This window comes from Anguilla anguilla, chromosome 5 (genome assembly GCF_013347855.1).
Source record: "Anguilla anguilla isolate fAngAng1 chromosome 5, fAngAng1.pri, whole genome shotgun sequence".
NCBI lineage: Eukaryota > Metazoa > Chordata > Actinopteri > Anguilliformes > Anguillidae > Anguilla > Anguilla anguilla.
Genome location: NC_049205.1, coordinates 61,295,394 through 61,320,332, shown reverse-complemented (window position 1 = coordinate 61,320,332; position 24,939 = coordinate 61,295,394). Strand labels below are relative to the sequence as shown.

General features: G+C 43.0%; 2 protein-coding genes and 1 non-coding gene across 3 annotated transcripts; 1 reads left to right on the top strand and 2 right to left on the bottom strand.

Moving 5' to 3' along the window:
* Positions 1 to 50: 50 nt before the first annotated feature.
* On the bottom strand, positions 51 to 5,128 carry LOC118227923 (neuropeptide Y receptor type 5-like). Its single transcript, XM_035418996.1, has 2 exons — positions 4,360 to 5,128; positions 51 to 3,194 (listed from the first exon to the last, which is right to left on the bottom strand). The coding sequence occupies exon 2, from the start codon at positions 3,171 to 3,173 to the stop codon at positions 1,785 to 1,787; it is 1,389 nt and encodes a 462-aa protein (XP_035274887.1). The 5' UTR covers positions 3,174 to 3,194; positions 4,360 to 5,128; the 3' UTR covers positions 51 to 1,784.
* A 288-nt stretch (positions 5,129 to 5,416) lies between these two features.
* LOC118227924 (neuropeptide Y receptor type 1-like) lies at positions 5,417 to 18,463 on the top strand. Its single transcript, XM_035418997.1, has 3 exons — positions 5,417 to 5,701; positions 11,347 to 12,200; positions 18,014 to 18,463. Exons 2-3 carry the CDS (start codon positions 11,499 to 11,501, stop codon positions 18,440 to 18,442), a joined length of 1,131 nt encoding a protein of 376 aa, XP_035274888.1. The 5' UTR covers positions 5,417 to 5,701; positions 11,347 to 11,498; the 3' UTR covers positions 18,443 to 18,463.
* A 2,863-nt stretch (positions 18,464 to 21,326) lies between these two features.
* Positions 21,327 to 21,398, bottom strand: trnae-cuc. Its single transcript has one exon. It is a non-coding gene; the product is annotated as a tRNA-Glu (tRNA).
* Positions 21,399 to 24,939: the final 3,541 nt, after the last annotated feature.

The window sequence follows — 24,939 nt, the reverse complement described above, 5'->3', positions numbered from 1 at the left end:
GCTGTTGAATATCAAGTCAATTTCAACTATTAATCACAGTGCAACAATGCATCTATTCACTTATTGTTTTTATTTGAGAGCCTCAGTTAGATCGCCCCCAATAAGAAAATACAAGACAGACACGCACTGTGTTAAAAGTAAAATGATTCAGAAATTCATAAAATATTACATTCAAAAGTGTGAAGAGATTTATACCACAGGTGAAGAACAATGAAGTGGAAATAACCAATATGGCAAAGCCTGCATGCACCGTGGTACAGATCTCACCAGCATATCTGCATCAGAACTCCACTCTCCCAGAGTAAAGTAACAGTGCACGCTTACCTTCTGTACAAAGACAGCAGGTACTTAGATACCATGGTACAGATCTCACCAGCATATCTGCAGTAGAACTCCACTCTCTCCCATAGTAAAGTAAGTCAGCGAATGCTTAGCTACAATGACAGCAGGTACTCAAGCTCGGTGGACAGAAGCATCGTCATGCTGAAAGGGGCCCCTCCCTGCAGGAAAGAGGTGCTTTAACACGGGATGGCGACGATCAATCAGTGCCGTTAATTAGCCTAATGGTCGACACCAACCCTGCCTTTCTGAAACAGCACTCTTTATAAGGCTTGCCTTATTGGCAGGTTCTTAATCAAAGTTTCCAGCCTGTTTTCCCAGGTGAGAACACAGCTATTATAACCTTGTGCAAGAAACTCAAATTGCTTCAGTGAAATAGACTCAGCTATATACGTGGGTAACCATGATTTGGCACTTATCAGCACAAGGGTCATACTAAACAATGATGATTAATAATAAAATAAAACAACATATTTTTTTTATCCAGACGTGATGTGAATACATTTTAAATATACAGAAATACTTGTTACAACTGGCATATTTTCCATATGTATGTACACCACACGTGTTAAAGCACGGTTGGAAATTGATAATGTTACATCACCAAGGAGTGAATACCAATGTGTTTGTTTGCAATGGCAATAAAACTTAAGAGCTTTCTGAAGACACATTACTGTTCCTCAGCCATAATTACTTTGAAATTGCTGTGAGGGCTTCTTAGGCTGTTAACTGAAAAATTAACCGAAAGTTTAACTTAAAATGATCTGCTATTACATTCTTGTTAATATGCTAATGACCGTGGCTAGGAAATAAATTAAAGTTTATTGGAGAAGGTCAATGTTCTTTTCAAAAGTGGGCCCCCCGAAGGTTAGCGGTAAGTTGTAATTATCAAATATTATGGCTGGGATTCATCAGCGCTCAGGATGGCGGGTTGAGCGATCGCTAAAGCTAAACGAGCCAAAATGAGCCCGCCGAACAGCTTGCATTCATCTGCAGGTGAACGTTAAGGACCGTAGATTGATGTGGATGTAGATTAAATACAGGTTCCCCGACGTCCTTTTGCACGGATGTCTCTCGCCGACCTCGCATTGAACCTGTTATTGTTGAGGTGTCACAGCCAGCTGGAGCTCCACTAGATCGAATCCGGAAGGTTCCCTGCTGTTTCCTGGAACATCCCAAGGTGCCCCGTACACCACAGCATGGTCTTGTAACCGAAAGGTCACATGTTTCGATTCCCGGATAGGCCACTGCCCTTGCACCCTTGAGCAAGTTACTGCACCTGCATTGCTTCAGTACATATCCAGCTGTATAAATGGATTCAAATGTAATGTAAACAAAAAAAAAAGTTTAAGTGTAAGTCGCTCTGGATAAGAGCGGCTGCTAAATGCCTGTAATGTAATATAATGTAATGTCACGTAATGCATGAAACACATTCTCTCTGCTGCCTAGAGGCAGCGGATGAGGGATAGCAGGTCGGACTTGATGCCGTTGTTGAGGAAGCCGTACAGCACGGGGTTGAGGCAGCAGGACAGCATGCCCAGCAGGTGGCAGATGCAGTAGACCAGCTTAAAATGGCGGCTGGAGATGAGGTCGGTGCTGAAGTCGGTCAGCAGGTGGAAGACGTGCAGCGGCATCCAGCTGACGGCGAAGGCCAGCACCACGGCGGTCAGCTTGAGGAAGACGACGCGGGACCGCCTCCTGGCGCGCGACACCGACGTCCGCGCGGCGGTCAGCGCCGTCCGCCACTCCTCCTCCTTCAGCTCCTCGAAGCAGACGGGGACGTTGGGCGGGAGCGGGCCCGGCTGGGGGACGCGGAGGAGGGGGGGCGGTCGCCGGTCCCCGTCCCCGTCCCCGTCCCAAGCCGCCGCTCCCTCGCCGGACCCCCGGGACCCCCCGGAGACCCGGTCGCGGCCGGCGACCGGCCCCACCGCGCACCCCTTCCTGCTGTACCGCCGCCTCTCTTTCCCGCCCGCCGGCCCCAGGCTCCACCCCTCGGGGGCGGAGACGCGTCGCGGCAGGCGGCGGCCCCGTCGCTCGGCCGGCGGCGGCAGGGTGAGCCGGATGGCCTCGTTCTCCTCAGCCGGCCCCAGCGGCTGCCCCGGCTGCGCCAGCTCGCCCGCCCACACCCGCCGGCACACCGTGGCGTGGCTGGCCGTCAGGCACACCACGGGCAGGATGTACTGCACCAGCAGCAGGCCCAGGGTGAAGGCCACCCGGTAGGCACCCGAGGGCCAGGACTCCACGCACAGCCACTTGCTCCGCCGTGGCGGCCCCAGCCGGAAGGCGCGGCTCACGTCCACCGTGCGGTGGAAGACGGGCAGCGGCGAGCAGATGGACAGGCCCAGCATCCAGATGGCCGCCAGCAGGACGTACCCCGAGTGCACCGACATGTGCGCAGACAGCGGCCGGCTGATCATGTGGTAGCGCACCATGGCGATGGACATGAGCACCAGCGTGGAGACCACCACGGAGACGCACTGCAGGAAGGGCACCACGTGGCACATGACCTCCCCGAAAACCCAGTGGTCCAGCAGCACGCTGGTGAGTGTGAAGGGGGAGCAGAACAGCACCACCAGGATGTCCGAGAAGGCCAGGTTGCCCACCAGGAGGTTTATGATGCTCTTCTCTCGCCACTTCCTGGCCAGCGCCGTCAGTATGAGCACGTTTCCTAGGAGACCCAGGACGCTCACGGTTGTGTACAGTCCAATCAGGAAGTAGCGCATGTCATTAACGCTGCTGTCGAAATCTTCCCATAATGCCATGTACGAGTTGTACAGCAACATGGTCGCATTATCAATGGGGTTTTCACTTGCGTTAATATATCCCGAATCCATCTTCAAGCCTCTGAAGGACTTCTATCACAACAAACACAGAAAAAATGACATATAAAACAAACGAATGCGCACACAGGAACATCAAGCCTGTATAACAGTTTTATGTACACCTCTGTATAATGTAATATTATTTGATGTGAATATATTTCGTCTTCCTCAGTTTTTTTCCCACGCTTTTTACCTTTATTCTCCTGACCAGGAACGCATAACAGGCCTCTTATTGACAGCCTCCCTGAGCCACTAACGGCCAACCACCAATAAACAGTTCTGCTATGCTTGTAAGTATGGCGAATATCATGTCGCGGTGTCAACCGTGAAAACTGTATTAAGAGATAGGATCAGGAGTCTTCTCATTATCTTTGATATTACATCCATTTGGGAGATTTAGTAATAAGCCCCTTTCAGCTCATGGTAAAGCACAGTTATCAGTTTGTGTAAATGTTGAAATAGAATGTTACGTTATATTAAACTTGCGTGGATTACATTTTGATACCTCTGACAGATTATCCTGTTTGATATACCGCAGTACCAGTTCATATTAACCTAATTTCATCGCAGATGTCTGGTGCTGGGTTTTAGTCGGTGCTTTAAATTTACAATAGGTTAATGATAACTTGACACCCAGTCACTGTTTGACAAAATGCCAGAGACCGTTTACGGTTAGCGTTTAGTAAGATAAAGATGTGCCACAACTTCTCAACACAATAACCGTTTATCCGATAACGGTTTTGCGCACAAAGCGTAGCATTTGTTCATGTTGCCTACCATACGCCTATTACGGCAAAGGATGTGCGTAGCCCCTGAGCATACAACTTCTACCTATCGTTGAGAAATCTGCCCGTACTGAATAGACTATCATTGTTCTTGTTAAATTAGGCTACAGTTTTCCCCCGATATCTCAGTGTCCGTTAGTGACGCATAAACGGCACTAAGCTACTATTTAAAAGAAACATAATCCACACAGACATACAGAAAGCAATCAATTAGCATAATATACGATATACATGCTTAATTTTACGAAGGCTCAATATTACCAACTCTTACACATTTACCTTCTCACGTACAACTGGGAGCTATATCAGGCCAATACAGTAAAGCAAATATGTAGATTGACGTTTTTCTGCGGATAATTCGGCGTTTAAAGGGTTCAAAGTTGTACGGCGCTGAGTGAAAACACAAAGAGTACCTTAGAGCAGTTCTTTTTTGATCTTGTTGGTTACCATAACGCAGCGTCTTGCCTCTTGAAAGGTTTCTCGTCAACGGTGAAAAAGTGGTCTGCTTTTCTTCACACGTCACCAAATTTATTCCTGCAATTCGACGTCTGGGACTTCATTAGGTGATCTTCACTGATGAACCGTTATCGCGCCGCAAGTCTCTTTGCATCAGCCTAAACTTTCGCGTATAATTAGCCGTCTCCTTGATGTCGTTCCCTATTGGTTACAGGCGATGAAACTTCGGCGTTCAATCGCTGATGAAAGTGTCTGTGAACTGCGAAGTTTCGCAACACCATCTCGTCAAAATTAATTCAGCACCATGGATAGTACTTTCGTATTTGTCCGATGGTTCTTTTCCAGTGGGGATATCCAGGAAGCCTCCTAGCTCCAAGAGCTCCCCGATGTATGTCAGTTGTATCAGTCAGTTGTTCTCCAGATCCACGGAAAACGAGGTCCAAGACGAACATCAAAGTGGCTGTTTCAAACGATAAGTAAGCCTTCAGCAGTGGTATCACATAAAATATTTAATTCAGCGATTTTTTAAAACCGAAATAAATGTCAATTACTACACCAGATGTTTTATGGGTCTGCGAGTTTGCTTGATAACGTCTCGGCTCATATATATCGCCGACTGTGTCGTACAAAAAGAGGAATATCGGTGGGTGTGGGTTGGGTTGGGGGAGGTGGGGTGGGGGTGAAATAGCTAACACATACAGAATATAGGTTAGGCTACAGTTTACAGTCCATGGAACTGTAACATTTGACAGTGTGAAACCTTTCTAATTTTGTACGACTTCGTACTCTCTATATTCCATTGTAAAGCCCTAGCCACGTAGCTACGAGGTGTTGTTTGTAAAGTTTCTGTACATACTGTAGGCATACGAGCCTCCTAAAAATCTATTTCGTATTAAAAAAAACTAGATCCAAATTTTGTAATCTCGTCGCGTCCTGAGTAAAAAGCAGTTGTATATCTCGTTTATTAATATTTTAACATGTAGATGGCGCTGTCGTGCCAGTGTTCATAGTTCAGAGTACAGTGTGGTCGGTCTCTCAATTAAAATGTATGTCAGAGCGCTATGAAAAACATTAACCTCTGTGGCATTCGTGTCTGAATTGTTGAGCAATTGTGCGAGTGAAAAGCGCTCATTTGGAGATCCGTTATCACCCAGAACGAGACCATGTGACGATCTGTAAGGTGGAGTTGGAACACAAGAGCACCGCCTCAGTCGGCTCTTAACTGTTACAGAGGATATACCATCAACCCTGTCGATTATACGTTTCTCGTGTTGTTCGACAAGTGAAACCCATACAAAGGTAGGTTTTCATTCGTATTTAAAAAATGTGTTGCGGTTAATGCAGTCGAGCTGTTGTTAGTCGACTTCCAGGGATATTTGAAGATGTCAAGAAAGCTATGCTGAACTGAATCAGAGAGCATGTTTGTTTTATGCGTCTGGGGGTTATAAAGTGATCCTGTCCTAATTGAATTATGAGCTCTCGGTCCATAGTCTTCTGATATATACTCATCTTGGAACTCTTGGCGGTTCGCTAAGAAAGGGGGAGTTTCGACTATTTAAAACACAGCAAAACAATCATAACGCCGAACTCCGCTCCCGTCTGATCCCGTAACAAAAATACTTAACAATTCTAAAAATGACTTACGCGTATGCATGAAAAAAGGAAAGCTTTTTGCACCTTGACCTGTTTACGCTTGGTGAAACCACTTTGACATTTTACGACCCAATTTGAGTATAATTACTTGTATTATGGTGAGGTGATTTAGTTAATGTTTACACAAAAAACGTTGTTGAGAATTTTCTTCTGAAACTGCGCAGGTAAATAACGGGAAGCCTTAAGGCCCCTGTTTGACGGGTGTTTCATAAATGTCTGAAATCTACCATAACTTATGTTGCAATTAACTATGGTTTTCATCTCACAGTTGATCGCATCAGATGTGCTAATTGCTCTATTAATTGTCGCTGCGTGGCGAGAACGTAATTTATTGGCTCTTCTGAAACAAATGTCACCTTGTTCTACAAACATCGACGTACTTTATACCCCAGGTAAGATGGTTTGTATGATTCATACACGTAGAGAAACTTTTGATGACTGTCCTCGCCTTGCATTTTTTTACGATGCCATTTAACAATATCCTGGCGGTTTCTCAAAATGTCAAGGTTCAGTTTATGCATGCCATGGAAGAGTGAAAAAGATCAATTGTATTATAAAAAGGAGACCAGGAAGAAATTGCAAAAATGTTGCGCGCATGCATGGCCTTCCCTCTTGGAAATAGTATTGCCGACGCGTATTAGTTCTATCAGTTTTGGAATGGACTAGCGCGCGATTATCTTGTCCTGCAACAGTTTAAGGTTACGTATTAGCAGCCAGGAGATTTCTCTGCAGGAAAAACACTGGTGCGTCTCGGGGTGGTTAGAAGCACGTCGCGTGTCAAGTATGTGCTACAAGTGTCGCGCTTGTTCAGCGATCGAAGCGAACAGTTAATCAAGACTTAATAATATCCCCATTACATGCATAACAAATAGCCCATTTTGTCTGGAGAAGGTGACGTCTTTAACATTAAAGTGTTCCAATGTTCCAATACGGAAATGGCCAATATGCGCGATAAAGTTATTTATAGCTGCATGTATTTTGTTCCTTTCGGGAATAAACCTGCTGAATGATTTTGCATTAGACATAATTCACCTTATGTAATTCAGGTCAGATCACATCATTCATTGTAGCCCACTGAATGAGCTAAGCTAAACTGACAACTGAATAACTCGGGGTGAAAACAAGGTTAGAAGGTCAAATTTAAACGGGGGGGAAATCTGCATATTCACATTACGCTCAGTGTCGTGCCAAAGATAGACTTGCCCTCGACTGCCATCCAAACACCCACACCGCACGTCTGTTGATATTTGAATTTGTTAAATGGAAATGATTTGGTGACCTCAGCATCCTCCCTCAGAACAACAACAACAAAAAAAAAAAAACACACTGCCCCAGTGAAGACAAATTGCGTGTAATTAATCTATGGAAGGCTAACGAAGAAAGGGTGACACGTGAGGCTCATTAAGCATCCAATGGTCTTTCACTAGAACACGGTTAAATTATCAGGGCCTAGTCAACCAGTCATAAGTTAGCCTGACACAACATTCTTCTGTGATCACCGAACGACTGTCAAAGGCTAGATAGTTCACTGTGAGAGAGTGAGACTGCGAGGCCGTTTCCCGTTGAATAAAAGACTCTCAGTTGACGAGAGGCTCCTTAAAATTTAATTTCCAGCTCAGCTTCCACTTCCAGATCCAGAAATTTCAGAGTTTCCCCTGATTCTGAACTACAGAGCTTCAAAGGGCAGAGACAATTTGCGAGGCAATGCTGGTAATTGCAACTGTAATTTCACACACTCTCAGACACACACACACACACACACACACACACGCATACACATACATACGCACGCACGCACGCATGAACACACACACACACACACACACATTTTCTAAATTCCCCAGCCAGTTTTAGTGAGAGATAATGTAATTATATTTTTACAGAAGGCCACATACATTCATGCAATAAACGTCTGTACTGCCGTCTGATCTTGTTATCTGATTACTTATTGTAAATTTCCTATGTTCCTGGTTTCAATGGCAGTTGTCATGGTTCGGCCTGAATGGCCAGCATTTCCTGTAAGAACCCAACCACTCTCTAATGACAATATTGTGCTGCAGTACATAATTACGCATTCGTACACCTGACCCACATTCAAGGGAACTGCAAAGGTGCCATAAAGTGTTACTGTCTTCCGATAATCGCACTCGCTTTATTTAGTGACCCAATTAAGTTAAAAAAAAAAATGTGTTTTATGGTTTTCAAATAAAGCGGTACACAATTTCTGGGGAAGGGTGTGATTAGCAATTATGCAGCAGTCGCACAACAGGGCTATCCTGTGCAGGATGAAACGTAGGAGCAACTAAAGGAAGTGGTCGGGATGTGGACTTCATTAATGTCCCAAACACCCACGTGGCAAGGCCGTACTATGGGGGTCTTATTAAGACTCCCAGCCTTCAGTCCATGATTACAGATTTGCACTGCAGAAAGAAAAAAAAAATTATATTGCAAGCCTGTGATGTACATATATTGGGGATGCAGAGCATGGAATTTATGAGGCTGATATCATTAACCGACACTTGTCTGTCCGTGTTGGCCAATGCCAGTACCTCCTGGCTTAACATTATAGCACAAATGCAAGCTGCAGCAAAGATTCCACATTCATGGAAGAAGTAGATTAGTGAAGATGTCAACTTAAGTTAAAAAAAAAACAACAAATTTTTATTTTCAGAGGAGAGTATTTCCACTTGTTTCTCTTGGAGTATGACTCTGGGGCTGTTGAGTTCCTGTATATGTTTGGCCGGTGAAAATGATAAAATAAAAAGAAATAATAAATAAAAGATGTTCAGAATGATTATGATTAGTCTTTTTAAACTATCACTTAATTTGCACCATCAGTGGTGCATGAAATGCATAGCCTCTTCATGATGTAGGTCCATCACGTTAGCCATAATGTTAGCGTCGGGCTCACACACATAAATTCATTTTAAGCCATTAGCAGCCAATACCAATAAGACCCTGATGCTAAATAAGCTCCATTTTATGACCCAAACTCCATTTGCCTTGGGGCGAATGAAAGGCTCTCACCACTGCGGATCTGAACGTTCATATTTCTACTCTACAGCTACCGTATGCCATAGTGGTCTAAGAACTAGAAGAGCATTCAGGGTTTAAGATTTCAGGTTTAAATTCCAGGCATGATTTTGACGTTGTACTACTGAGCAAGGTGCAATTCTTGAAACTCCTTCAACAGCTATTCAGCAGAGTGTACATGTTACTGATAATATGTTAACAGAAAGATATGAAAAAAGTAAAAAATGAAGTAATAAAAATATAATAATAATAATAGTAACAACAATTATTACAATAACAGCAAAAATAATAGTAATAATAATAATTATTATTTTTATTACTACTATTATTATGCCCTGTCAAGACAGCTGTACTGTGTACCAAATTCATTCTTAACCTACAGCAGATTTTTCTGGTTCGCCATGTTATGTGGAACCAATTGATCAAATGCAACACATGGAGTGAGGTACTATGCCTATGCTGCCTGTCAGGATGCCTAAAAGTGATGAATTCCCTTCTTGCGAAGTACATGTTCCGTGATGGCCACCCTCACAGGAGCACTCCTTGAAGCTGGTCTACTTTCACGTCCAAATGCGTGTCTTTGGACGCGTTGGAGACTTTGGATGCGGCCAAGATAATGGGAGTTATGGCACTGGTAACTGTGAACAGCCGGTTAGCGCTCGGTGGACGGAGCCATAAATCAGACCCTGCAATAAACCTGTTGTTGTTCTCCAGTATTACTAATAAAACACTCTTATCACTAGTCCCCCCGGAACGGGGACGACCGGCAGCGCGTTTGCCGAATTAATAAGAGGCCCGGCATTAATAAGCTGGCCTGAAGATTTGTTTTATATGAACCAGGCACTTCAGTGCCCTCTGAATTCCAGCTCAGCCCATTTCTCTGCGCCCGTTTCATAAAAGTGAAATTTATCTCAACAGTCTCATGAGACGCCGTGTTACATAAAAGCAAATGTGTTTGGCCCAGGCTTCAATTTATTCAGAGCCCTCTCAAAAGAACAGAGTCGCTGCTTCGGTCAAGTCGGTGCGCGGCAAGATGTAAAAGAGTAAAATCAATTCTGACAAGGGTAATTTTAACTCTAATAATATTTATTTATTCCTGACTGGACTCTGTATGAGCTATTAGAGTTGACTTGAACACTTGAGAATCTTGTTGTTTTAAGGTGCTGTATTACCAGGGCCCTGGCTATATCCTGGATGTCCCAATTTTGAGACAGCATCTGACAAATATGATCAAAAGTTTGAAGTGATGTTCTGGTAAATTGCATTATTCATGTGAAATATCTCTTATGGAAATGGAAGATACCGTGATATACTGAAATGAAATATATTGTGTCAGCATATTGCAACTCTTCGCAATATATGCACAGATATACAGATTACTGCCACGCACACAGTGCAGATACCCAAAAATAAGTCAATAAAGAAGTGTTAAAGTCTCATATTTGGACTTGTAGTCTTATTTATATTATTTTGTTTGCTAAATAATATTGCAGATTGCCAGTAAGGTGAGACAATTTGCAATATATTACATTGCAGGATATTTCATTTCTATAAGGGGAGAAGTGGCTTCATGTCTTACTTTTTGTTGCTATCATTTGGGCAGGTTTAGTTGTTCTTAACATGTATCATTGAAATAAGGCTGCATATGCTGTATCCTGTGCGCACACACACACACACACAAACAGACACACAACACACACAACACAAACAGGTTGTTTGGCTTGACTTCAAACTCAGCACATTAATCTGCGTCAGAAGAATTGAGGGCTTGCATTTTGAAGTGGGAAAACATCTTTAGTGTGAGGCCAGGACGACAGGACGCGCTCGGCCGGGAGGGCGTGTTCGAAAGCGCAGAGAAACCGAGCTGAAAACCCGATAACTGCTGAAGCAGAAAGTGTGGCCGTCTGCCCTGAAATGTGAATTCAGTGTCCGAAGGAGCAAATACAAACCGGCTCGTCCAGGCAGCTATCGACACTTTCAGCATCGCGTCTATCTCGGGGCTCAGTTTGGTCGAACGACGGTCGCTGGTGTCTGAATTAAGACCCCTTTTCACTGACGTGGAATGCGCCGTCGAACGTTTCATTTCTCTAAGGAGGAATCAAACGGTCATTTCTCGAAAGAGGAAACTCCTGGCAACTTGATTCACTGTTTTTTACGAAATATAGTCATGGTGAATTCTGGGCTCATTATTTGTGGCGAACTGTAATGGCTTCTCTAAATGAACATTTCTAACCCTTAATGTTTCTGATTGATTTCAGTGGGCAGCGGGTAGTTTTCGAAAGGAAATAAAAAAAAAAAATTAAAAAAATGGCCGCTAAAAGTATCACAGACTCACTAATGATGACGTGACATCACATCCTGTGAAGACCATTTTAAAAACAGGACTAGGATTTTTTTTTTTCTCCCCAAAATGGCCGACATCCTTCCCCTTGCCCCTTGGAACTGCTCCCCGTCGGCCAACTGTTCCCGCCGGAACCTGTCGCTGCTGAACCTGGGGGAGGAGTGCCAGGGTCACCTGCCCATGTTCTTCGTCATGGCCGTCGCCTACAGCGCCGTGGCCCTCCTGGGCGTGGTCGGGAACCTGGCGCTCGTCCTCATCATCGCCCGGCAACGGGAGATGCACAACGTCACCAACATCCTCATCGCCAACCTGTCCGTGTCCGACCTGCTGGTGTCCATCGTGTGCCTGCCCTTCACGCTCGTCTACACCTTCATGGACCACTGGGTGTTCGGCGAGGCCATGTGCAAGCTCAACGGCATGGTGCAGTGCTTCTCCGTCTCCGTCTCCATCTTCTCGCTGGTGCTCATCGCGGTGGAGCGCCACCAGCTCATCGTCAACCCGCGCGGCTGGCGGCCCAGCAACCTCCACGCCTACGTGGGCATCGCCGTCATCTGGGTGCTGGCCGGCTGCACGTCCCTGCCCTTCATGTTCTTCTCGCTGGTGACGGACGACCCGCTCAAGCTGCTGCCGCACTTCCACGAGCAGTACAGCGGCAAGGTGGTGTGCGTGGAGGACTGGCCCTCCAGGACGTTCAAGCTCACCTACACCACCTGCATGCTGCTGATCCAGTACGTGGGGCCGCTCTGCTTCATCTTCATCTGCTACTTCAAGGTAAGGGAGCGGACGGCAGGCGCCATCACCGCGTTGCGTTGATTGTCATTTATCTCATCCACGACGGAAAAGAAAAAAACATGCCACAAACCAGCTGAGTGGTTTACATTAATTTAATGCTCTTGCTCTCTCAGTTTTATACCTGCGGATTAATCTGGGGTCCATTTTTTTAAAACTTATACTTTAAGTTTTAATTCAGTTTCAATATATATGCAGATGGGTGACAAATTAAAGGAAAAACCTGAATGGATGAGTGGAGAAACATAACGAATCCAGATGCTTCCATAAAGGTGTACTGCATGATACAATTAAGCAATTAACATCCTATCATGCTCTGTGGCATGTATAAAAATGCTCAGCAGGCCCAGTTGGCCTCGATTTTGGATCAAGAGAGCAAGGTGACTGTTGGGGTATTAAGTATTCAGGCCTGTACCGGTCTCTTGGTTTGTCACCTGTCTGTATGTCAGAATCAACTTCATGATAATTTAAATTTTAATAGTAATTAAGTTATTTATTTTGTGGCAGATCGTGATGGCATCTGGAGGACAGCAGTAGTTCAGCTTTGTCATGCATCAACAATAAACATCTCAACCCCCCACCCCCTCACCAAAAAACACAGCTGTGCTCTGAAAATTGCTTCAGTTCTGTGCATAGTTTACATAGTTGTCTGCGGAGTTATGCTCTCTTAAGACTGATCAATTCTCATGCACAAAAATCATTCTTCAGCCAGCAAAAACATGCTAGTGGCCTTTTTAATGCTGACTTAACACCTACAGCCAAATATCCTTGCATTTCATTTCCACAAAGGAAACCTGCTTTTTTTTTAAGCACACCCATCGGAGGACACCTGGAATGTGGCCCCAGACTGGTTTGTGAAGCTTTGTGCAGTGGTTCAGGAGATGCTAGATAGTGAAATGTACTTGTGTGCAGCTGGTCGTTGTTGTTTTTTTCTGTTGTAGATCCACAGTTCAGCTGTAAAAATTTCGTAATCTGATTTTATTCCCCAGGAGCGTGTGTGTGTCATGCCGTAAGAATTTAGCATTAGATGTGAACCAACAGCTTCAGGGGCGCGAGAAGCAATGGCGTGCATTTCTGTCGTAAATCCGGGCGCGTTGAAAACGTCCACGCCGCGCTGAAGGACGGGCGCTCGTTTTTTAACAAGCGGTCCGAGCACGCTGAGGCACAGATTTAATGCGACTGAGGGGACGGTTCAATCAAAGCGCAGACCATTTCGGGCCTTAATGCGTGTGGTTTACAGCGGAATTCATTTCCTTATTGCTGAACAATGTAAACACCATTTTTCATGTGAGGCTGATGGAGAGTGAAGTGTGCTGTGCAGTGTGTTAGAGGAACATAACACTTCTTTTTGTTTTTTTATTTATTGTTAGTCGAAGCCGTTTTGAGCCTGGGTTGAATGTGCCCCTTCATTTTGCTAAATCGTCGCAGGGAAATTGCTGGATGAGGGCTGCTGGATGGCTCCTCGTTGTTCAGGCGGGGCCCCGCGGTCTGATGTCGAATTCTGGGCACGTGGGAAGGAATCGCTGGCTTAACGTCGCGGATTTTGGAAGGCGAACGTGCGTCTGTCTGCGCTTTTCCAAACTTGACAGGCAGCGGCGGCGCCGCGGAGCCTGGCTGCTGAATAGGACTGGGCTTTATAATCGAGGAGAAAAAGAGCAAAACGAGGTTTTAAAAAGGGAAAAGGCGTCAAAAAAAAAAAAAAAGATGTTTCTGGATATAGCCACTGTCTGTGGTCGATCTCCGGGCTCTGGTGTGCGAGTCAATCATGGCCTTTTCTCCCTTTCTTTCTTTCACTTACCGAGTCTCACTCATTGAGTTACGCCAGTCTGGAATCCTCTCTGCGTTTTTTTTTATTTCTGGGAATATTTGTTCATCAAGAAAGATCTTATGTAACCATGACAACCAAATATACTCAATATTAATGTGCCGTCTCGGGCGCCCTTTTGAAAGCATGTTTTTTTTTTTTCTCACAGGAGTGATTCAGAGCAGGGACTCCATTATGCAATGGTGTTTTATCATTTTGAGCAACGATTTTCTGTCTTAATCGACTTTTAAGTCTGCCGCTGTGTTGATGCATCTGTCAGAGAATCTGTACGGGGGTGGAAGACAGGCTTCAGGCTATCTTCACGCAGTCAGGGGCTTCAGATCTAAATTTTGAGCGTTTGCAATCCGTTCCCTGGCAGCCTGTTTTGTCTGTCATTCCTTGTTTTTCCATTATTCACCGTTTGCACTGTTGGACTGGCCTGCTATTAATCAAGTGGACAGGTAATCCATTTGTCTTGACACCTCATTGCAGATCCATCAGTGGGTTTAAACCATGTCAGCCCTACAAGTTCAAATTTGAATTAAAGCCGTGTTTTTGCAAGGCTGTGTTCAGTCCCTGTTTGAATTCCACATTTTGTTATACAGATACGAGTACCAGGGCCTTAGTCAGAGAATCATTTTGATTGGATAACTTTGCTCAGTCAACAGCGTCTTCCACCTACACTGCTAGCTAGCTCGCTAATAGGCTTTTTGTCACTTATATAGGACATGCCATCATGCAATTAGCCAATTTTTCTAATGTCTTATGGAGCTTATGAATTGTAGAATCAAAATAATCCAACTCATTTTCATGGACAAGAAACAGCCAATAGCCAAGTCTTTAATTTTGGTAGATTGTCAGGTGATTTTCCTGATATTTCATCCAAAATTATGGGCCTTAATATGGAGTTGGTCCACTCTTTGCTGCTATAACAACCGCCAGTCTTCTGGGAAGGCTTTGTACTAGATGTTGGAGATTTGTGTAGATCATTAGTGAGGCCTGGCTTGCTGTTGGCTTTCCAATTGATCCCGGAGGTGTTGGATGGTGTTGCGGTCAGGGCTCTGTGCAGGCCAGTCACCGGTCTTAAACACTGTTCTCGACAAAACCATTTCTATATGAACCTCACTGTGTGCCTGAAACAGGAAAGGGCACAGAGTCATCTAGAATGTGATTGTGTGCTGTATCATTAATATTTGCCTTCACTGGAACTAAGGGGTCAAGCTCAAACCAGGAACGACAACCCCAGACCTAGGGGTGTCCACATCTTCTTCTTCTTCTTCTTCTTCTTCTTTCGGCTGTTCCCGTTAGGGGTCGCCACAGCGGATCAGATCCACATATTTGATTTGGCATATGTTTTTACGCCGGATGCCCTTCCTGACGCAACCCTCCCCATTTTATATGGGCTTGGGACCGGCACTAGGCATGCACACTGGCTTGCGCATCCCCAGTGGCTGGGTTACCTAGGGGTGTCCACATCCCTTTTTAAAAATGTAGTGTATCTCTTGCAGGCCGATTCACTTGTGCATCTCTTTTAAAAATATTAATTATAGGGCATAATCAGTGACTGCAGATATGTCATGATATATTTTGAGATATTAGTAATGTATTATGGGTGCTGTTACCTGTGCACAACCTTACTGAAGATAGCAGTACATGTCCTCCATGTCTGGAAGAAAGCACAACGTTTAAAATTTTTAGTTTAAAATCTGGGTTTTCAACAGCGTGTCCTTGAAGGTGCTATAGAGGGTCTCTGGTCAGATATGATATTCAATGACTATCTATAGATTTGGGAAATCAAAATATAAATCCAAAATATAAAAAATATAAAACCTTTTTTAATTTATTTTTTTAAATATAAGCATTTTACCTGGGAACCCCTGGATTCCATCAAGCCTAAGGGGGGGGGGGGGTCCCTGGATCATAAAAGGTTTAAAATAAGTACTGCTTTCCTATCTGTGGGTCTTTATCTAACAGGAGCTAATGGACATAATGGAAGGACCAATTTGCTCTATGCAAAAAACCATCGTTTATTTAAAACTGAAAAAATGTTATTTAACAAAAAAAAAAAAAAACTATTGAAGTCATTGAACGGAATGTTTGAATAATGTTTCATTTTTTAAAAGCACGGAATGCAAGTAAACCATGAATGAAAGCATTAACTGTTTATTTTCACAGATGAAAAAACAGACAGTGGAAAAACTCGATGAGCCAGCTGTGCATGATTCCTCTTAGCTGTGCTTAGCTATGGACCTTTTCCAGGTCATTGTGCTCTGGATTGGTCCAGATGCTACAGTGCGCTATTAAAAGAAAGCATTTTCATTTTAAAACGCTGCTTTTCAAGAGCACATCAGAAACATACTCTTAGGAGTACTGAATGAAATCTTGATAGCCTATCAAAGCAGTATATATGGCAAAACATATCATAACTATGAATATTTATTAATTCTTTGGCAAACCAGTTTAGGGGTTTCAGCATAAATAACTAATGCATCGGAACACATCCTTTAATAGTGAGTGACCAGGGGGAGACGGAAGAAACTACGATAAAAACATTCATACCATTATGGTTATCTATCTAAAGATGTTTAATTAACGAATGCACTAATCCCTGTATGCAAATGCAGAAATCGAGCTGCCATTCAAACAGAAGGCATGCGTGTGGGAGGAAAGATTCATCCATTCATTCTGACCTCAGCAAGTTTCTTATTATCAAGGGAATTCAGTGCATCTGCAATAATAATAACCCAGCACAATCTCACAGCTGCCTGCCAGAATGAAGACTAACCTTTCAGCACGTAGTTTAGGGCGAAAGAACAACATGCTTCATTTAATTAAGTGGGACTATACAGTATATGTACATATATACCCACTAATGAAAGGAGGAAAGCAAAGAAAGCAATTATTCAAATGTCAAAATGTGTTTGTTTTATGCATTAATGAGGGTTACTGTCAGCTTGTCTTGAGTAATATGCATTCTTCCTCATCTATGATGAAGTCCTTATCGAAGCTGTTTTTGATTGTAGTGAACTCATTAACTAGAAGTGACATTAAAATAGGCTCTGTGATTTTAATTATTATTTTATGTCTACATTGTTTTATAATGTAGGCATAAGGATGGTTGTATTAATGACTGCATTGGCATTTACTTGATCATTTAATCTGTGTGTTATTTAATGAATGAATGGATTCATGTGTGGCTGCTGCCTGTTTCTGCAGTTCAGTCCTACTGCGATTTGCACATGAAAAGTTAACAGTACAACCAGCTGCGTTCAGATTCAAAGATCAAAGTTGGATTGATTTATGTTTGTTTTTGTAATTTATCTTCTTACCCAGGGCAGTTATATGACAGGTTGTGCTTTATTCCACTAATTAATATAAGAATGCACCTGCAACTTCTTTTTGCAAAGGCCTTGGAATTTACTAAGACATATTGTACATGGACTTTTTGGAAAATATAATCTCAAACATATTTACATTACATTACATTTATTTGGCAGATGCTTTTATCCAAAGTGACGTACAATAAGTGCACACTGAAGGTCATTGGAACAACTACAAAACACAGTTGTCAGTGTGTGGACTGGCTTATCAGTTCATCCGGTGGAGGTGGGGTTCTTGCCAGGTTAGATGGGCTATATGGCCTGTTCTGGTCATCATGTACTCTCATGGGCTTTATTTCAGTATATTGGCAGTATATTGCATTTTTGCAAGGGAATGGCTGCTCCAGTAACTACCTCAAGTCAAAGTTGATTGAAATCAACTGAAATGTATTGAACTATGTGGACATAACATATTTCAAGGCAGTGTATTTAAAAAAAAAAAAAAAAAAAAAGGGCAATATCCGAAAGCAGGAATAATCAGTTGCAGTATTTAAAAAAAATCTTGACCTATATTTAATTTCAACTTATTGGTAGTGAATTCCATTTTTAAGCGAATGGTTTGCCTGATGTGTAACATTATAATGTTGACCGTTTAATCTCTTTTTGTTCAGATATACACTCGTCTGAAAAAGAGGAACAGCATGATGGACAAGATGCGGGAGAGCAAGTACCGTTCGAGCGAGACCAAGCGGATCAACGTCATGCTCTTCTCCATCGTGGTGGCCTTCGCCGTCTGCTGGCTGCCCCTCAACATCTTCAACGCCGTCATCGACTGGAACCACGAGGCGGCCATGAACTGCAACCACAACCCGCTCTTCTCCCTCTGCCACCTGACCGCCATGGCGTCCGTCTGCGTGAACCCGCTCTTCTACGGCTTCCTCAACCGCAACTTCCAGCGCGACCTGCACGTGGTGTTCCGCATGTGCAAGCTGAGCGCCCGCCGGCCTGAGGAGTACGACACCATCGCCATGTCCGCCGTGTCCACCGTGCAGACCGACGTGTCCAAGAGCTCGCTGAAGCCCAGCAGCCCCGACGTATGACCCCCGCCGGGGGGGGGGGGGGGGCGAAGTCCGTGGGCCTGACCTTTTGTCTGACTTTTGAATGTCCTGTTTTTTTTTTAAAAAAGAAAATCCCGACGCACCAAGTGGGTCTTTGCGCGGGCGCTTGGTTGACTGGCGTGAGGAGCGTGAAAATGTTTTTGTAGCGTCCGCGAGGCTCGTTAAGACGATATGCGCCGGCTGAGGAGAAGGTTCGGCGCGGTTTTTGGCGGCTGTGTTTCGCTGCGGCTGGTTTTTGGCTCAGTGCTGCTCGCGTGCCGCGTTACCCAGAAGCCATCGCTTCTTCTGGCCATCTGGTGCCAAAGTGCCAAAACTGGACTAATATATGACCTGACCTGGTTGGAACTTCCATGGGAGACTTCAGTGGAAAACCAGGTTTCCTCTGGTAATGGGCCAAGGAGGGATGGGGTGGGAGGGAATATGGGGGTGAGGCACTCTTACATTTGAACCAGGGGTCTGCATCTCTCTGGTCTTTTATGTTTCACTTTAGAGTCAGTGGACAGTTCGGACCCACAAAACCAGGTGAGGGGAGTTACCTGTACAACAGTTAAGCCCAGGTAGATCAGTCAAGCGCTGAGTATCAGTAAAGACCAGCAGACCCTGTAGCTCTCCAGGACCAGGGTTACAGGCCCCTGCTCTACACCAATGGACAGCAAGTAAACCTGCGGCCAGTGCAGTGATCAGGACACTGTGCTGTAGGAGGTGCTGTCTCCTGAATGAGATGATCCTGCCTCAATGTGGTGATTAGCCGTTTAAGGCGTGAGATCGCAAATGCGTGATTAGAATGTTCTTAATGGAACATTCGAACGCTGATGTAACTGTCACTGCTGGTAATTGAAAGTTCTAGAGCACTCCAAAAACATTCCAAAAAGAAACCAACCTACTCTTCAGAGGGTTAGAGATCCTCTTGCACTCATCCATGGCGTAGGGGTGTAGATGATGGTGTCCTGCCCTTATCCGGCATTTGGTTTTTCCGCAGTCTGGCGGTCTGGCGGCCTAATTGCCTGTACAGTTCATCGGCTGTTAAATCCCTCGTGTTCCCTGTCATTCCTTACTTTCTCAGGTCATTACTGTAAAAGAGACATCGAGTTCTTGCTTTACATTTTTCTTAAATAAAACATATGTGAAAATCACATGATTAGGTGTCAATATTGTAATTATAAGAGTGGTTAAAAAAAAAGACTGAATTTTTTTATTTTTATGAATCTGTTCTGCTGTTCCATTAATATTTATTGAATGTGTTGATAAAGGTTGATAATCTTGAGATCTTGGCAGGCTCTTTGAACATAAGGCCTTATCGCATTGGAAGAGCTGTGCTAATGCACTTATGGTTTTCTTCAGGTGCTCACCTGGGGCTTTTATCTTTTACGATCGTCATTGTTTTCATATCTCTCATATCTATAGCAACCTCAGTGCATTGCATGCCATTGTGCTTCATAAAACCATTGTACATTGAAACTGAAAAAAGGATTCAATAACCGTTCAAATCAATCCCTCATGCAGACCCAGTTGCGTCAGTGTGATATCATGGAATTTTAGTACTTGGTCAGCCCACCACATCAGAATACATTGAATGGACATGTTATGAAACCTGTTTTTATGAATGTTTTTTTTTTTTTTTTTTAATCTAACATAAAATGAAAATGGCACAGTTGTGGATCTATACTGAATGTAAGATTATCTCTGAAAGATGGTCTCAGGCTATTGTTGGATTGCAAATAGCGTTTGTGTAGTTATGGTGACGACGATAAGGTTTGTCAGTCTGCTGAGCAGTAAAAAAACAACACCAAAGGCTTGCTTTGATCACATGCTCTTATTGATTATCGATTGTGTCGACTGAGAAGCTCAGTTTAGCTTTACTTGAATTGTTTCTGTATCAGTCCATATTGTTTCTGTATCGATCCATATTGTTTGTAGCACTTCTTGCGGTATACAGTTAGGCAGCCAGGCTGTCATCCATATGAATTTTTAATGAATGTTTCATTTATATTTGAAATGGTAACACTCATCCAGAAACAATTCAACATGTGTGATTTACAGTATAGACTGCATGTCAATGAATTACAAAGTAAAATAGACTATGTATGTTCATATATTGTAATATGTTTTATGGGCATATGCAGACTAGAGTATTATTGTTGGCCACTTAAAGTTTAAACATGTTCTCCTGAAACCCAGCATAAAAAAGTTAAAGTAAATTAGTTTTATTGGCATAATACAATTGTCTTGGATGATAAAAACATGTTGCAGTGCAACTACATACTGTTTATTTTATTGTTATTGAACGCCCCTTGTAATGTATGTTTCAGTGCACTGTTTCATAGTCGAATGATTCTTGAGATTAAGACCCTAGGCACATTACATTGCAGTAGTCGTAACCAATCCTGTTCCTTTTAGGTTTTCATTTCAGCCCTAATTTGATACACCCGGTTCTACTAATTAGCATCTGTAGCTGTTGAGTGAGGTGTGCTTTGTTAGCGTTAGAGTGAAAACCCTACAGGACGGTAGATCTCCAGGAGCAGGGTTGGGCAGGCCTGCTCTAGCTGTTGAGTGAGGTGTGTTTGGTTATGGTTGTAGTGAAAACCCTGCAGGACGGTAGATCTCCAGGAGCAGGGTTGGACAGGCCTGCTCTAGCTGTTGAGTGAGGTGTGTTTGGTTATGGTTGGAGTGAAAACCCTGCAGGACGGTAGATCTCCAGGAGCAGGGATGGACAGGCCTGCTCTAGCTGTTGAATTGGGTGTGCATTGTTAGGGTTAGAGTGCAAACCTACAGGACAGTAGATCTCCAGGAACAGGGATGGTAACCACTGCATTACAGGCATTTAGCAGATGCCCTCACCAGAGCTGCTGTTGCCTAAAAAGGACAGTTCCCTGACCGGGAATCGAACCCGGGCCGCGGCGGTGAGAGCGCCGAATCCTAACCACTAGACCACCAGGGACATGTTGTCATGGCAGCTGGAGATGTTGACACTGGACAGTTTTGTCCCTCTAGAGGGGACAACAATGAATTGTCAGGTCTTAGAAGGATATGAACCATAATGGAATATATTATTAAATATATTAGAATATATATAATATGTTTGGGATCATATATTACTTTTTTTTCAAGGAGACGTGATAGCTACATTGCAATACTGGAACTTCAGTACATGGTACCTGACCAAAAAAAAAAAACAATTTAAGAGGAACTCCATTTTATAACCATTTATATATGACTCAAGGCATGGCCTACAATATGGAATACCTCTGTAAAGTTCAGTATTATGTTTATTGTGCTTGCTTTTTCTTGTGACAAAATTACTTTGATATTACAAGGGCTGTAAGTTGTGCCATGTCATGGGGTTTTTGATTAATCAACTGGTTCCTTTCAGTAGTTGGTACAGTATGTGAAACTACGCTGTTGAAAGAGGTGCCAACAGGTGTTTCTGACGCTGAAAGAAACAGGTGCTCAGAGGCTCATACGAGATATTCACGGCTGCTTCTGGTACCTCACAGGAATGTTTAAAATGTGTATTTCCCAGCATGCAGTGCTGTAGAAAGCTGTAGCAACTGGCATACCAGCAGTTTTCTTTGTGTCACAACGGTTACTGGCCGTGGCATTTAAAGCTGTGAGACTGTGTGAAAAGGAAGATAACAGGACAGAATTTCAGACTAATTTGCATACTTATATAGTGCTGTTTTTTTGGTAGCTGCCAAGTCTTGCATGATTCCCAGCACAATTTTCAAGCATTTAGTTACATTACTTTTTCTGTATCAGTCTCATAATCTGAAGGCTGTGCATCGAATGCTGGGATTTGTAGTCCACAGTGGTGCCGTGTGATCCCCACAATATTTTAGGTCAGTGCAATATGGGTTTTGCTGGTCATAATCGCCAGCTATCTTGAGGCCTGGCCATTCCACAGTGTCATCCCTGTTTCCAGAAATGGAGTACGCTGCAATGCATTGAAATAAAATATCAGGATGTTACAACATTTCACGAGATGTGCGCACACTAGACACATCGTTGCCAATTTGTTGTAGATCCTTTCTCAGTCTGTCTCAGCTCCATTAGAGTAAACAGCAACTTCACCTGCCATTCTTCTCTCTTGAAGGACACTAAATTATTTTCCTTTAACCGCCTCTATTAAGCAAAGATCATGAAAAAAATTAAAGCATTGCTGAGCGTTGCAGTTTTATTGAGCAGTAGCGGGAAACAGAAATCATATTGCCTGTTGATCTCAGAGGCCATATTTGTGATATGAACTTCTGCCTTATTGCACATGCCTCATTTGCCTTTTTGTTCAGAGCTGTCAAGTCAGAATCAATCTATTTGAGTGCAGTTCATAATCATTTACACGGCCCATTTCTTCTGGCATTGTCCTTCAGACTTATTGATTTGTTTAGAGAGGCGAAGGTGATACAAACGGAATCATAAAATCTTTAGCTTAGTATTTCTTTGAACACAACAGGTGCGACAGGTATGTGTCGGGCATTTTCTCTAAAAAAAAAAAAAATAGCTGAACGTTCTGTTTCAGAGTGAACATGTTGACAGACACACCTTAACCTGTACATATGCACTTATGTCAATTGCTGTTGATAAGAGCTTCTCCTATATGCCTCAATGTAATGTAAATGTAAAAGAAAAAGCTTTTTACAGTTGAAAAAATGTACAGGTAACCTTACACATAAATGCATATTGTACTACACTCAACAACGGACGGTATAATATTTACTATTATTTCCTGCAGTTATTGGAATATGATTGATTAGGTTACTGCAAACTTAATCATAACACTGAAGTACATCTTGGCGTGAAAATTGCTTTATAAAACACTATGTGCTCGTTACCTGTGGATTCATCGCAATGTGAGGAATGCATGGTCAGTGTTCCTCGCTGGTGGATTTTCCTCGCAAAGCACATGCTTTGAGCAAAATCATTTTTTATTTAAAATGAATGAATTTTCAAGAAGGAGTTCAGTCAAACATCACTTAACATTCCAGGCTGGGTTTACAGAGGGGAGTAAATTGCAGATACTGTGCATACATTCGTTTGTACAAATATTATGTACTGTCGACAAACACGTTAAGCACAAGTGGCTGATTTTCAACCGTGCAATTTTTAAATTAAATAATTAAAATGAATGGTTGTGCAATTCTACAGAATAATTTTCTATGATTCTTTGTTCATACATACTGTATGTGCTGCTGATTGTGCTGTATTACTGATGTTTTCAGACTCTGGATTTATTATGCCGATATTGATATGTTACTGTATAATAAATGCATCTCTGTTTATCAAAATACACTGCCGAGGTTTATTCCAAAATATCTGTAAGGGAGAAAGCAAAAAAAACAAACAAAAAAAAACCAACAAAAAACAAAACAAAACATGGCTGCTCCTGGCTTTTGTAACATACTTTATTACCCATAATTCTTCACACACCAACAACCTGAAATGTGTGGGAAGTTTCGTGGCTCAGTGAGTTCCAAAAAAACAAAAAAAAAAAAAAAACCACTAAACAAAATTTTACAGTTCCATTTTCTGCAGAGAATATCACAAGAACTCCAGTTGTACAGCCAAGCACAGTTAGTTCGTGCTGAAACTGATATTGTTGGAAGAAAGTCAAACAGGCTAAGGTGTGACCTTCAGTCCCCCAAGACTGTCCTGCCATCCTCAATAACAGTGCAGTGTATTAGAAATATCCATTGCATTGTCTGAGCCTCTATGCAGGGGACGTATTGTTAATATGGTTAGCAGGTTAGAGGCCTATGGTCCCAGATAAAGACTCGTTATGGTGAACATAATTGATAAATCTTTGAATTAGTCCAAATGTTGAATTGTCCAAGAAGCATTCTGGTATGTAAAATGTGAATTTGTGAATTTCGGCTGACTAATATGCTAATCAATAGTAGTAACACTTATACTGCAACATTTTATTGTTCGTGAGGAAGAAAAAAAAAAGGGTTTTACTGGCTTTCACAGGAGCTGTTTCCAGAGAACTCTGGGCGGATATTCCATGAAGAGAAAGGGCGGAGCCGCAGAGGTGTCAATATTCGGGTTCAGGAAGTAAAATTCCTGCCCCAGTATTTTGTTCCAATCACAGATTTGTTATATAGCACAATTCTTCGGCCAGGAGGTCGAATTAATTAGTGACATCAGCGGGATGTGGAATAAACACACACATAGTAGGACTTTTGCTTTCTGACCCTGGACTGAAATTGCTTAAATTGCTTCCAGTCTGTGTTAGGAATTAACTCCTGTTTTCGAGAGATAAGGGCCATATCCCTTTGTGTTTTAATCAAGGCTTTTATTACCTTCGTCTGGTAAACCGTTAATGTAATAAAGCTGCACTCGCGTCATGAAGGGAAATGCGATCATGTCGCTGTGACCTCTGCCTGTAAAAACCAAAGAAGGCTCAGAAGTGAGGCTGTCGTGTCATCTTCATTTAATATTTAACTGATCATCAAATCATTGGTTCCCAAACTTATTCAGTCAGGCCC